Below are 15,148 nucleotides of genomic sequence, written 5' to 3'. Positions count from 1 at the left end.
TTCTTCTCTACCAAAGTATTATTGGTTTCTTTAAACAGTTGAACACAGTTGCCATTCCGAAAGTTTGTTTGGTTGGCGAGAGTAGAGGTCACTGCCTTAGGGGTCGGTGAGGCAGGAGAGGATGAGGGGCTCACTGGTTTAATTTTCTGTTCCGCCTGCTGATTCACAGAGATATTGGGTATCGGGAAAATCGTGGGTTTATCTGGTGGTGCCCAAGGGTACCAGTCGGATTAAAAACCGGGTCTCGAAGAGTATCGGATCAACATTGAACGCTGGAGCCGCTTCATCTCGACAAACTAGACTGCCATCTATCTTAAAGTAATTATTGCACTTGGTTAGAGCGCTGAATCCAATGTGATCAATTTTTTTTTCCAGTAACTTTTTCATTACACCGGTCTGATCAAAACTTTAAGTGCTCACCGTATTAGAAGTCATATGGGCAGTAGAGGATGAAGGGTTTTTACGGGTTGGATTCGCTTATTTATTTTATAGCAGAAACAGTGCTCTTAGTTCTTGTCAAGATCCTTGAGACACGTACGAATTTCCGTACGTGTTTTAATCTTCCATAAGATTCCGCCAAAAGCGAGCAACTTCCTCGGTCGCCGAGTCCTCACCTGTCCTCACGTCTCCACTTCATTCCCGTCAGTCCCCCTCCCCTCTTCAACACGTGGGCCTCTCCGTTTGCTTATTCACTTGACGCGAAAGTACTAGTGGCCTTTTCGAACAAAAGTAGTCGCTACTCTGCCCCTCTTTTCCCCCTCCTTCACTCCTCCTTCCACCCGCCCCGCCGGCCGGCCATGCATGTTTCGTGACTGAAGCGCCAGGGAGAGAGAGAGAGAGCTCGCGAGGCCCTCTGGGAACGAACATCTTCCTCCCCCTCCCTCTCGTCAGACGTCGTCAGTCGACCGTGCCGACCCCTCGTCACTTCCCGCCCCCCATTCTTCTCCTCCCCCCTCTCTCTTCCTCTCTCTTCCTCTCTCCCTCTTCCTTCCTCCTCCTCCAGATCCCCATTCCTACCCCCCTCCCCGCTAAAAGTGCTCCCCTCGGAAGCATTTTAATGTCATCTCCGACCCGCACGCGACAGCGCATTTACGCGCTGCTTTCCTCGCCGCCCTCCCGAAATAACGGGGTCAGGAGATTCTTTTGAATTTTTCCCGTTTGTTTGCTCGTCTCCTCTAATTTTCGGGATCCAGAGCCATGCCCATCCTTCGCCCCGAGTCGGTGGATTCTTGGGACTCATTAGAGAGCGGAGGGGGAGCATTGCTTCCATTCAACCACTCACTCTTCCACCTCGTCCGCCTCGCGTCCTTCGAAGAGAATGCTCCCTCAAGCTTGTTATTAATTATTTTTATTTCTTTATATGGTGATAAAATCTTCTTGGCTATATTTACGTCGCGATATAAATGAAAACATATATGAAAACAATTTTAATTAAAAAAAAAGCTGGTGAAGCATTTAAAGTTTAATTAAACGTAAGAAAAAATTATGTATTTTTATAATGATATTTTAATGAGAAGTGCCAATTCAATGCAATGAAATTCAACTACATCAAGCTGAAATTGAAGAATAAAAAAATACAAATATTTAGAAGAAAACATATTGGTTTCAGTAGCTGTATTCTTTACAGTACATTATTCATGTAAACTATCATTAGCGCAATGATGTTCATGTATACACATTTGTACTGCAATAAATGCAATCATTTATTCATCGCTATTCATCTTTATCTGGTATCCTCCCATCAACAAAATCGCACGGGCGCTAGGCCTTGCTCTCAATGTAATGAAAGTATTAGTCCAGCCTTCTGATGAAAGATAATTGTCTATTTAATTGAGGCGGTATGACGCGGGAAAGGACTTTCTAGAAAACAATCAATTCCAAGTATTAAAGAGGATAACATTTCTAAGGTAGGAAGAATTTTTATGACAGCTCCAGAATTATTACTTTACTTTCCCCATGGTGATGTGCTTAAAATGATGAGTTGATGGATTTGCATAAGTTGAACTTCTGATAGGTATTTATGCACAATAGTGATTCTAGAAAGTGTTTTCAGTCGCATTTCACCCTCATCATCTCACGACTCGTTATGAGAAAATTTCTTTGCGTCTTATGGCGAAAGTTCGATATTGGAGGGAAAAGTAGTAGTAGTTTTGAGGGGAGGCGACCGACAGCTAAGGTCATTTGCGCCATAGGGGATGGATAGGAAAGGATGAAGGGTGGAGAGAAACCCGGCGTCGGCATTAGCCTACTCTTTACGAAAGGCGCCAAGGGGTCCGCAGTTTAACGTCCCATCCGACGGACGGCGTATTCACTCAAAGTGACCTCCACAAAGCACCTCAAGTAGGGATCGAGATACCTCTGAAAAATATTCAACACCGCCGGGATTTGAACCCGCGCCCTCATGGTGGGAAGCCAGTACGTTAGCCCCCGCACCATCTCGATCCCCTGGAGGGAAAAGCAAACACAAACTGGTTTACTGGTGTGAGAATCGTGTCTTCAAAACGATTTTAGGCAGGGAACTGCCGCAATGTTTGCGACTATGGGCCCAAGCTTTTTGAGGGTCAGCTCCGAAATGAAGACGGCAAACATATACGTAGATGCATATAGTTTTAAATCTGTAACAACGGGGTCTAATGACATGTCACGATAATTTGCGATTTGATCTCGTTAGGTGGGGCATACGTATTGTATGGGAGTAATCAATCATAAAAAAAAACAAAATTATTAAGATTCTTAACTGCTAAGTGGGCTAAATTAAATATTCAACGGGAGGGCATAAATAAAGCCAGATTAATTATTGAAACTATTTCAAATATTTTGACGAAAATCGCCATATTAGGAAGGGTATTAAGAAAATTGCGTAAATGAGGCAAGAGTCATTATAAGGAGAAGTTTTTGATAGAAATTTTATGTATATACGCAGAGAAATGTTTTTTCCTATTTGGAGCCTAGCTAAGAATGGATCTAAAACTTCTTCGTTTAAGGGAGAAATTGGGCATAGGATGTTGCGTTGTGGGCGTGGAGAAAAATGGAAGAATAAAATGGACAGGGAGAAAGGCAAACTGTGGATGTATTTGAAGAAGGCCGAAATATCCTTTGGAGATTCTCGTATATTGGTGTCAGTGAGATGTGAACCCCAGGGGTGGAAGGAAGAACCGTTGTTTTGAATAAGCGATACAGCGAATGGAAAGGTACAGGGGCTTTGAACGCCATGAAAGGAAGCAGAATGCATGTGAATTTACTTAGTTTAGCGCAAGTGGTGCTTTCATATCAATAGAGGCTTCTTAAAAGAGTTTGGAAGAATAAAACAGTTGTATTTAAACCAACCTCTGACTAGTAGAAATATTAATAAAAATAATTGACAGAGTCACAGGGCTACGGAAATGAATCTAACATTAATATAACAGTTGGGTAAGCTAACTGTTTGTCTGTTTTATAAACGAATAGCCCTACTCTCTGTGTTCAAATAAATTAAAACGTATTTATTGCACATTGGTAGTTCCCTGTACCTCTTTAGTTATTCGGAACACAATAAAGCATGCAAAAGATCCTTTTTCATATTTGCTGTTAGCAATCACTTTCGTACGAAAGTGGTTCGCAATATTTCTTTCGTACTCAATCCATGCATATGAAGACGTCGAGTCTTCTGTAAGTGGCCGTAAGAAGCCTCAAGGCCTCCCATCCATTAAAATTTATTGATTACCTGACTAAGCTCCTGAACGATTCTCAAACGATTTATTTTAGAAATTAACCTTGGGAAATTGCGATGAAAACCCAAATTGGGAATGACGTCCGCTGATGGCGGCCCCGGCAGACGCCAAAGAGAGCAGGTTAAGGTATTAGCCCGTCTACCATACGGACGGGTCACGATTCTCAAAACCCACCAGTAATTCACAAGTTCCTTTTACCCACTTGCGCAGATAATTCTAATGAAAATAAGTGTGGACAGTGCGAATTATTTCAAATTATTCAAGACTGGAACAGTAGGAGATAGATAAGACGATTGGTAATTGGAAGTAAATTAAGGTAGTACTATATACCTATGGATGAAAGTTTTTGCTAAAAAAATTAATTCTTTCCCAAACCCCTAATTTGTAGAATATACTAAAAGAGTCACTTATTACTTTATTTAGTTTATTTGGTGTTCCTCCTACTTAGTTACCTTTCAGGGGAAACGAGAAATATGTGAAGAAGCTGATAGAAAATTTCGATTATTTTAAAAATACTTAAGGAAATAAGATGAGAAGTTAAAATAATGTTGCTCTCTTTCACCAGTTAGTTTGTCTCACTTAGAATGTTCTGCTGCTGCTTGTACATACTACTAAATTGACCCCTGGTTCACTATGATTCGAGAGATAGATTTGTGAAACAATATTGCGGTATACTTAGTTATGGTGCTGGATTATTAGAAGAAATTGGTTGGGAATCGCTAAGGGCCCGAAAGTAAAGTTGATAGCAATAATAGATAGATCTGTATGACTACATATCATGTAAAATTCGGAAGAGATTTTTACGTGATGATGTTACAGATCGGACATTAACTTCGTCATACTGGAATAGGGGAAATATAAGAAGAAAGTTAAATTTTACAACCTATAGTTTTACAGCATTCATTTTCCCCGTGAAACCATAAGGACTCAGAAAACTTACCTACGAGATCACTCAGGAAATAATTTTTAATATCTAAAAGGTAATCTACTTCGTGATCATAATTCCACCGTACTGTTTAATATTACAATTATTATTGGAATATGACCCGTCTACGTAGAATATTGCTCAAAAATTAGATACTGTGGAGCAGGTCAAGCTATATGTAAATGTTATTTCCATCGTTTGGATTGTTTAAGGACTTTGCTGATATGGGAAATTCGTATAATAATAATATAAACACAGTAATCAACCCGAAGGTCGGTTAGGTAGGTGATGGTAGCAGTTGGTTTGTTGGATGGTAGTTTACTCAAGTACATCCTTTTCCTGTCCCGCTTATGGTTTCCCAGAAAGAAGTGTTGGCAGAAAAATGACACCGTTTGGGTGGAGCTAAGAGTGACCGTAGAGACTTTCTCGGGAATCGAACCCGGAGTTTCAGGTCAGTAGCCCAACACTCTATCTCTGGACTATCGTGACCCACGCGTTTGAATATAGCTGGGCCAAATTTTTGAAAATTAACTGAGACTAAGAACGAAGACTAACGGGAAATTTGTGAATTAATCGGCTTTGTCAATCACTCTCGCTTGTTAGCGCTAACCTTCCATGCCTCAGACAGCAATAAACGCCGCAAAACAACAGGTATCATTTTTAACCGCACCATCTCCAATCGCTCGCAAAACTCACCCCACCCACGCCTGTCCACCCCGATTCTGAGGTGTAAATACCTCACTCTGGATCTTAAACTCATGTTGTGAATGAAGATGATCATCCAAACGCGTTGCGCAAAATAAATAACAGTGGAAACTTTCAATTTTATCTTTATGCATAATTGCCTGAGGACTGCAGTTGATCAAACTCCTCATCAGTCACTCTTTGTACCAAATGAAATTACGGATGTAAGTCGGAATTGTCCCTCAGGCGGAGTCATTTTACGAGTCTGACGTCTGATGCTTTTTGATTAACATAAAAATGCCACACAAATTTCAATCCTCACGCCAATCAGGGATTTATATTCCATAAAAAAGTGAAGCTTAATGCTGAAAAGGTTAATGATTTATACTATAAGGTGAACTTCAAGTGACTTCACGGACTTGAATTGATTCCTACAACCGTGTTTACCACATATCCAAGCCCATTCCCCAATAGTCACAAGGACCTTTTACCTTTGAATTGATAATTAAATCAATAGTGTGTTCGTTATTACCACGCGGACGAAATATATGCGCTTAAAGTCGTCAATTTTGAAGTTTTCTAATAACATATGATTTGGAGTAACTATGGTCTGTGAGGATTTCGGGAAACGATGATTGTTATAAGAAATCCGAAGTAGAACTTTTCCTTGGCATCGTATATATATATACCTTTGACACGTTTAGGAGAGGAGATTTTTATAGTGGGTGCTGCGTTGATTTATGTGAGATGAAGTGTTCAATTAGATTTATTCAAAATAAACACCATCTGCGTTAGTTCTCATACTCTCGAAGGCAAACTTCCCCTCCACTTTGACGTGGGTGCTACTTGTCTTGTTTATTATTTTACGACTCCAGCTGAGCTCGTTTTACGATAGCTGTACTAACTAGTAACCAATTATCAATAAATTATGAGTTGTGAGTCGCGGAGTGAGGAAGGGGTTAGGCCGATACCTACATGGGAGTAGTGTTGGGTTCAAATGAGCCACAAAATGCGTTAAATGATTCATCTCGTGACCGAAGGCAGTGGTTGTGTCTCAGATCGCTCCAAAAATGAGGTATTCCTGTGTTTTGCGGAAGCCCTTCTCATCGGCATCTGCTTGCCGTTCAGTCTTGACGTTGATTTGACATTCATCGCGTGATTAGCAGTTCAATAGAAGTCGTCTTCTGACAGAAAGGCCTTCGATTTCTCCGCTTGTCTGACAAGCTCATGTTGCTTTAATACGCATGTACATGGCAGGCATAGTTAAGTTTTGATTGAAAACATTTTATCTTTGTCTTGCATTATTTTTGTTAACGCCCGCAAATATTGCTATAAATATGCAAAATTCATGTCAATATAAAACTAATGCCTGTAAAAATAATTAACTGGATTAAAAGGAGAAGCGCTTAAAAGTACAAAATCATCCATTTTTGCATTAAAGCTATCGTTCATCATTATTAGATAAATGTTTATGAGTTTGAGTGTTTTATCGGGTAAATATTTGTAATTCACAAATATAAAACAAGCGCATGTAATGAGTTTTCTTACAATAATACCCTCTTTGATGAGAAATCCGACGGACCACATACCTGGATTAACTTGATAATTTTTTAAGCAATTTATGACTTGTGCTTACAAAAAACTGAAATGTTGGGGAACTTTACTTTTTTGTTCTCAGCACGGTACACCAAACAGAATGAAAATAATATTCAAATTCTATACGTTTGGGAATCTTATACGTTACTGTAGACTTTAGAACCTTACTTACGTCATGTAACCGTGATTATTTGAAGTAATATAGTCAAGAAGCAGGATTTTTGATAGATCCAGAAAACTATTATGGAGTTTAATGCTCCTTTAGGGACTAACCCCAGTTGCACTTCCAAGTCCCGCCTAATACTGCACAAAAAGTTTCAGCCAAGGTGCTTCTAATGATTATTTACATTAGACAGTCGCTCAATTTCTTTGCAAGCGTTCCGTGCCATGCCACGACTGGGCGATGCGTTCTAGTTGAAAGACGGATGGAGTAAATTCCGTCTCTCTCTTGGTCGCCGCCGTTCCCTCAAGAACGTTTGCGTATTTTCCCGAGAGTTTGTAAGGTCGGTTGAACTCCGGCTAGAAGCAAAGAGCAACAGTATTATTCCTCCCTCTCGCCCGCCACCCCCTCCCACTCCACCCCGCACTTCAGTCCTCCTCACTCACTTACATCACGTGAAACCTTTTCCTCCGATCACAGCTCAGTTCAAGTTTGATCTGATGAGTGATGCAACTGAGCATCGTACGCACTCACTTTTGCGTTTTGTTGCGCTCATAACTAAATGGAAACACAATCCAAAAGCGCTAAAAATGTGATTGCGTGGCACAAAAAACTGAAAAAGAGTAATATGCGAAGGTCGTCGGCTGGCTCTATTTTATTTACCCTCGGCCACTTCTCCGTTTGCACAGGCTTCACCTGGGTTTCTCCCGATCTTCACTTGCTCTCTCCCGGAGACTGGCTCTTTTCTCACCGCCTGAATTGTTTATGAATGCACTCCAGAAAGCAAGGGCTTCTCATCACCATCATCACCTTATCTCTAGACGACTTGGCAAAGTGTTACGTTGAGTGAACAAACATTTGACAATCCTCGCTTTCATCTACGCCATTGCATTACGGTACAAAGAATCACCGCATCTATTCTCGATTCTTTTGAATTAGAAATGAGTCATTCTGTAGTCTTCATACATTAGGGAATCCTTTTTGCCGTGAAATAATACTTACGTATGCATATCACACGAAATGAACTCCATTGTCTATCGATGTTGGAAGAATATAGAGGAAAATTAAGTTCCCTGCGTCATTGGGAAGCTATACTTCTAGGCTCCATAGCTCAGGCAAAAATAAAGTGGACCAGTTTCTGAATTAGCGTAATTTAAATTATTTAAAATTTTAATACTTTGTGTCAATTCAAATGTTGTTATTTAAATTACAAGAGGGAGAAGGAGAATCAGTCCATGGAAAGGGAGTCAAATGGGAGAACTACCTAGCTATAGGAAACTGGGAATGATTGGCTGATTGCAGTTTCAAATATTGTAATAAAAAAGTCAGCATGGAGAATAAAAATACGTGGTGTGCGTGGTCGATATGGCGTGTGGTTAGGAGTGAAATTTCCCCAAAGAATTGCACAGGAGGAAATCAATTCAGCAATTACATGTGTCTGCAAGTCTACGCGCAAAACCAAAGTAATTGTCTAAGGATTCCTTATCAAATTCTCGATGAGAGCACTCTTATCGGGGTTGAAATTTCTGTATTTTAAACTAATCTCAGTTTAGGTCTGTTCAGCACTCTTTGGTTAACCGTTACTTTGAATGGCTTTGATTTTTTTTCGACCTCATCGGTCGGAGAGATTTGAGCAGCTGACAATGAAAATCATGACGCAGGGGCAGATTTTAGTACTCTTTGACGTGCTAGGAATTCTCTCAGGCGCTGCATTCCAGCCCAGAGCACCCTTTTCACTTGGTTTTAAGTTCATTGCCTCTCACGAATCTCACTTTTTGACTTGTTTTGTGATGTTATTTGGCATCATTCATGCAAATTATTCACTTCAACACATGTTACTAGTCCGTTAATTGAAAAATCATGACATTTTTTGTTGTTGCATTGATGTAGTTGGGAGGAACTCAACTGAATCATAATGGTTTTTTCAAGAGGAACTGAAATTCATTCACCGTCACAAAAATAACAAATATTTGGGCTAAATATAAACAAAATGACCATGTGACTTAAGCTTTGCTTTTTCGTTCCACTGCGATTTTTAATTAGGCGAGTTTCTGCTCGTTTCTTCGAAGAAGCTTCGCTTTAGAAAGGGAAACGAAAGTTTAGCTTTTTTTACCATTCATTCCTACATTTATATGTGTCATGTATTTTGTGTGACTCGTTTCGACGGCATAACTTCATTCGTGGCTGTTTTCAAACCTAAAATCATAGAATATGTTTTCCATGTGGTGAATTAAAGAATGATGAGAAAAACAAAATGTGCACTTTTCCGCAGATTTATTTGGAACGTGCGACGCGTTTCAGTTCATCGAACTATCTTCAGGTGCAAGACTGTAGTAAAGTAAATGAATCTGTGGAACAGTGCAAATTTTATTTTTCTCACAAAGACGAACTTCCACTTAATTTCGCCTGAATCTTTTGAATGAAAGGATGGCCTCGAGACTTAAAAGGCATCTTCTAAAATAGCTATTTGAGAGAAAATATCGGCAATGTCAATAATTTAGCACTTTTCGTGGTAAATTTATTTCAAGAATCTTAGGAAGACATCAACGGACTGCTTGCATCTAAAAGGATTAAAGGAAAGGGACCTAAGGCTAGCATCGTAGTGGGTGTCGAAATAAAAGTTATAAATCTTAAATAATGGTTGGGATTGAGAAAGATAGTTAGAGCTGACAAGAAACGAAGGTCAGTAAAGAATGGATAAAGAATTAGTATTAGAGCTAGTATCATGGCCATTGGGAAATGTAAAGTTGAATGATCTTTCAGAAACGTAAGACGCGTCGCTATGGACGTAGATCAAGTAATATATTTATGATTGGCGAAGAAGTTATTTTGCTCGAAGTGGCGGACTATTTCGTAAACCTAATGATGAGAGGCTGTACGAGTACATCCGAGAATACAGAAAGAATAAGATACCTTTGGTTATAAGAAAGTAGACTCGTATCAGTATTGAATGTGAGGCTGCCGTGAAGGATTTCAATTTGGAGCTTAAGGTTTAAGGAAAGGAGGAAAGAATTCAAGACCATGAACTGCTACTGAATCGATAAAAGTCTGAAAAAATGGCAGACTTTGACTTATCTTTTAAAAATAATTGAGATATTTTATGAATTAAACTTAGGGATTTCTTAGATTGCGTAATAAAAATTCCAGGTTCTCAAAGTGGTATTTCAATCATTTGTTTAAAACCTCAACCATTTGTTTAAAACAGTATACTCAAAAAGCTCAAATTTAATTCACATTAATTGAAGTAAACACCACGATAAGCTGCACCAGGAGTAGGTATGGTATGTGTATGAAGGAGAAAAATATTGAGTACTTTCAAGAAAAATGTAATCGATTAAAAACTGAAAATTATTTGGTATGAAATATGAAAGTTTAACAGTTAATCTTGCGATAGACATAAATAAGAAGATTAAACAGGATTTACCATTAGAAAAATGAAAAAAAGTGTGGGAAGTATTTCAGCGAATGTAAAATTGAATTTACAATAATCAAGGAATAGAGAGAAGCTACAGGTATATTCCCCCACCATTTATCTTTGAAGAGGAAGTGGAGAAAGACCAACCTACTCTTATTGTATTCGTGGATCTAGAGAATGTTGCTAACGTGGGCCAAGTTCACTGGAGCATTCTGAAAGACACATGAATGAAATACATCGAAAGATCAACTTGAACGCAAGGCATTTACCTTCCTATTACTGTAAGAACTGCTCAACAACAGCTGTGAAGAAGGAAAACTAAAACCACCCCGAGGGTCCTGGTTCGTATTTCGGAGGTGGCAAGATTTTTCAATGGTATCCCGATGCCTACTTAGGGTGCTTTGTGGCATTGTCTCCACTGTTTTCACATTCTCTGTAAACCCCACCCTACGAAATTACCCACTTATCCCCTAGTGGTGCAAATGACCTTAGCTGTCGGTTAGTACTACTAATAACCATTGCAACGAAGACCTAAAGCAATGACCATCATGCTACCAAAGGAAGATGAAAGCAAAAGAATATCCGAAGACTAACAAAGAATTATTGACTTTAATAAAATGACTGGAAACAATATGTCCACGAAATACGCCGGGTGATAAATAAATATATAAATATAAGAAATATATACATATAAATACACATTTACATCAATACCCTGCAAGCCACCAAAAAGGTGTGTGGCAGGGGGATATATTTCATATATATTATATATATTATATGTATTATATATATATATTATATGAATATTATATATATTATATGTATTATATATATATATATATATATTATATATATTATGTATATCATATGTATTATATATATATATTATATGTATATTATATATATTATATGTATTATATATATATATATAATAAAAGCATCGTTTTTGACAAAAATGCGCCTTTTCGCAAAGTGCTTGCTTAGTTACCAAATCTACTAATATGATAATTTCGAAGGACTTATTGGTAAAAAAAATCAGTTATTTGAAAATTTCACTGTGCCATCATCGGTTTTCCTGGCACTTAGCAACCACTAAGGGCAATGAGATTCCTTCAGAGTCATGCGTTTCAGTCTGAGAATTTCCGTGACCCTGGATTTACTCAGAATTGATGAGGCGTGAAAGTGCCCACCCCCGCCCGGAGGCCCGCTCCTCCGACGTAGCGTGAAATCACGGACGATATCCGCAGTCGTTCCCTTCCTTTTGGGGTTTATGAGGGCAGAGGGAAGCGGAGAGGGGCCCAGGGGAAGCGGGCCCAGCCCCGATGGTGCGGGGGCGGGTTGGTGAGCTGCCAAAATTAAGATGTGGTATCCGAGGGCGAAAGAAGTGATTAAGGCATCCTCGATAACATGCTACAGCTTCTAAGGAGAGAAATAATCGAGGCCTGAAAATGTCCCTAGTCATCTCCTCTCCCCAGATTCTCTACTCTGATGATTGCTATGCGGAGAAGGCTGTTTTGAGTAGTATAATTTGCTGATTGAATTCGCATGGTTTCCTGTTCTACATTGAATTTATGTCATAGGATAATTATGTCCTGAGAAATTGGTTATCTTCCAATCTTCCAATTTTTGGGTACGTTATTATATTTAACGATTTGGAGCCAATGAGTAATGGTTATTTTAATGATGTGATTTTCCAGAGATATAAAAAAACGCATTGTTCTTTTCCCACGCATCCCTCTTAATGGTGATGGCTTTCTGCAAACTTATATCCGTATCAAAACTTTTTTCAAATATTAACAAAATTTTAATTTTCAGTTGAAATTGGCGCTATTTACTCTTACTATTCCACTTTTAAGTAATTATGTATTTAATTTTCCGTCTATAGGTATAATCCATTTCCGTTTAAACTGGCACAGTACATTCATTTTCAGTAAACTTGTCTGGGGAACGTTTCTCCTTTGAAATTAGTGGCCCTCAAAATTTGTCTTAGTCTAAATGATTCTAAAGAGGTTGGCATCAATTTTGTAAATATTAAAGCAGGTTTATTATAGACGTGCTTTATTATTATTATCTGTTTTCCCAAGGAGTGAAGCAACTTCAAAACGATTTATACCGGAGAGATTCAAAAAGAAATATAAAATAAAAGTGGGCCAAAATTAATTTTTCTGATGAAAGCCATTTTAAATAATTTTCAGGATAATATTGGCGCGATGGTATTTTTTATTTCTGATTTGTATACATTGGATAACGAATTTCATCGATTTAATTGTCACATGAATCCAAGAATTTGAAAATTAAAGCTCTTATTAGTTTTATGGCTATGTTTGTCAATTGGTTATCATGTTTAATATTTTTAAAATGGTCTCTAATCGCCCCATCGCTCGTGCATCTTCGCCATATCATCCAACACCACTTCTTTTTTAGCCTCTTCCTCCCGATTCATTCCATCAGTTGCATCCGTACTCCGAAGAAGGAGGCTGTGACCAACCCAAATTTTGGGAAGATCGGTGCCTTATTTATGGGGTTATTTATCTTCTAAGAGTATCCTATGGTCATATTAAGTGCATATAGTATATTAACCGCCGTAAAAACCATAAAAAATGCATTGATATTGATCCAGCCGGCCGTCGCCGGTCGTCGGTTGATAGTCCGGTCGATGACGCGCCTCAGAGCCTGAGTTGTATGTACGCGGTTGAAAACTCTAATTGGAAGTGCTTATGATATCATACCTACGGCTGATCGCTGAATGTAATTCATTGATGACGAGGAGGAGGGGGTTGTAGCTGGAGGCAGCTCCTATTTATTGGCTGACCCGCTTCCCTTCCCCGTTCCAGGCTCACGCTCATCTGCTATGTCATCTACCGGCTGTACCCTTCGTGGGATTGCCTGTCAAGGGAGGCTGGGGAACTGGAGGGCGATGGCATCTGGGGCGGCCGCAACGCAGTCCGCGCCTTCCTCGCTCTCTGCTCCGTGCTCCTCCTCACGCAGGTCGTCACGGCCGTGCTGCTCGCGGGCGAGAGCTCCAAGGGCGGCGTGATGGACGTGCAGGCGAGGAGGTTTGTCACGCCGCTCCTCACCTTCAGGTGGGTTCATGCACGGACGGAGAAGGACCCTCGAGGCGGGTGCTAACAAAATGACTCGCCCTCATACATGCCTTTCTGGCCTAAACTAAATGAAAGATTAAATCAAATCGGTTTATTTGAGGAAAATAATGTATTATTCGCGCGGAGCAGTAATTACCTCCTTCGTCTTACCGCCGTGTACTAAAAACATTAGTCTGTTTTACGCATTTTTTTGCGTTAGAATTGTTTAATGTAAAATTATTCAAAAAATTTGTATTTTCTCTATCTGTATTCATTGCCTTTCTTTTTTGGGCATTAAAATTTAATTTTAACTTTGTTAAGATTATTATTGCGAATTATTATTTAAAATACGCTTCTACAAACCCTAAATAGCGTATATGAAGCACCTGTCTGTCATCAGGACATTCTCTGAAAAGATCTCTCTAGCATTTTTATGTATCAGGCTTTGTAAACATCACGCTTGTGACCATTACGTATAATTCTTTTGACTTTATTTGAATTTGTCTCTCTTTGAATGAATTTCTTCATTCCTCTTACTGTAATTTTCATACCGTCAAATATCTTAAAAATGCTATAAAATACAAGCCAAAATTAGATCTGCTGGATCTATCTCTGGGTCAGGCCGGAAACATTTCACCCCACCTTGGTAAATTATAGTGACGTTGATCTAGAAATCGTATATTAATTTGCCACATAACAATTTTGAAGTCATCCTGAACCGATTAGTTCGCAAAATATTATGAATTACAGATTCAGGAATAGTTTCGATCTACTACATCATTTTCAAGACTTGAAAATGTTGTAGGGCATCGAAATAGTCGGAAATAAATCTTTATTAAGGGAAAAATTGTAACATTTTTCGCAAAAATATTATTATAATCTCTTGTTACTCATAACCGTTACATAATAATGCATAAACGTTAACTTCACCGGTAAATATCTCCAGTGAATATCTCTCTTATTCCTCACCATTTTTATTTCCAGGGTGTTTCTCGCCCTTCTCGATGCCCTGTGGAACGCAGTTGGCACAGCGTGGATATTTGGTGGGCACTGGCCACGGTGTGAGTCCGAATCTCTGGCCACATCCATCATTGAAGGTGAGGATAACTTCCCAACTGCGTCGCACATGAAGATAAGACGTAATCAATGATTTTCAACGTGGGCCCAATAGCCTCCTCCTTTGGCATTCATCGGCATATCATCACCCTTCTATTTTCCGATAAACCTCTCCCAAATGATCGTTATTAAGTTCATCAAACATTTGATGATGAATCTTAGTATATAACTTGGCCTCTCATGCTGGCACTCTGCTCTTTTTTTTGGGGGGAAAGAATTGACCAGTGAAGTAAAACAACCACCTTATCAATTCTTGAACATGTCCCATTAAACCACCTGCATCCGTTTTTCCATTAGATTTTGATTTGAATTACCAGGGAGTATTATTACTCTTCCAAATTACTTGATCACCTTATTTTATCAAAGTGCACTTTGGGTAATGGTATCTGGGATTATTTGGGCAAAACTCAGTCACATCATATTCCATCTCTTTATCTATACTCTCTTAACATCTTTACT

The 15,148-nt window shown here is 39.1% G+C and overlaps 1 protein-coding gene across 1 annotated transcript in view; it reads left to right on the top strand.

Moving 5' to 3' along the window:
* Nucleotides 1–15,148, top strand: part of LOC139694527 (diacylglycerol lipase-beta-like) — a 211,106-nt gene that overhangs the window by 153,900 nt on the left and 42,058 nt on the right. The window contains exons 3-4 of the mRNA XM_071593054.1: nucleotides 13,325–13,573; nucleotides 14,558–14,670. Of these exons, the coding sequence (XP_071449155.1) occupies nucleotides 13,325–13,573; nucleotides 14,558–14,670 (362 nt within the window). The remainder of the gene's footprint in view (nucleotides 1–13,324; nucleotides 13,574–14,557; nucleotides 14,671–15,148) is intronic.

This window comes from Hetaerina americana, unplaced genomic scaffold (assembly GCF_022747635.1).
Source record: "Hetaerina americana unplaced genomic scaffold, ioHetAmer1.1.p SCAF_1, whole genome shotgun sequence".
Taxonomy (NCBI): Eukaryota; Metazoa; Arthropoda; class Insecta; order Odonata; family Calopterygidae; genus Hetaerina; species Hetaerina americana.
This window is presented reverse-complemented; position numbering and strand designations above follow the sequence as displayed.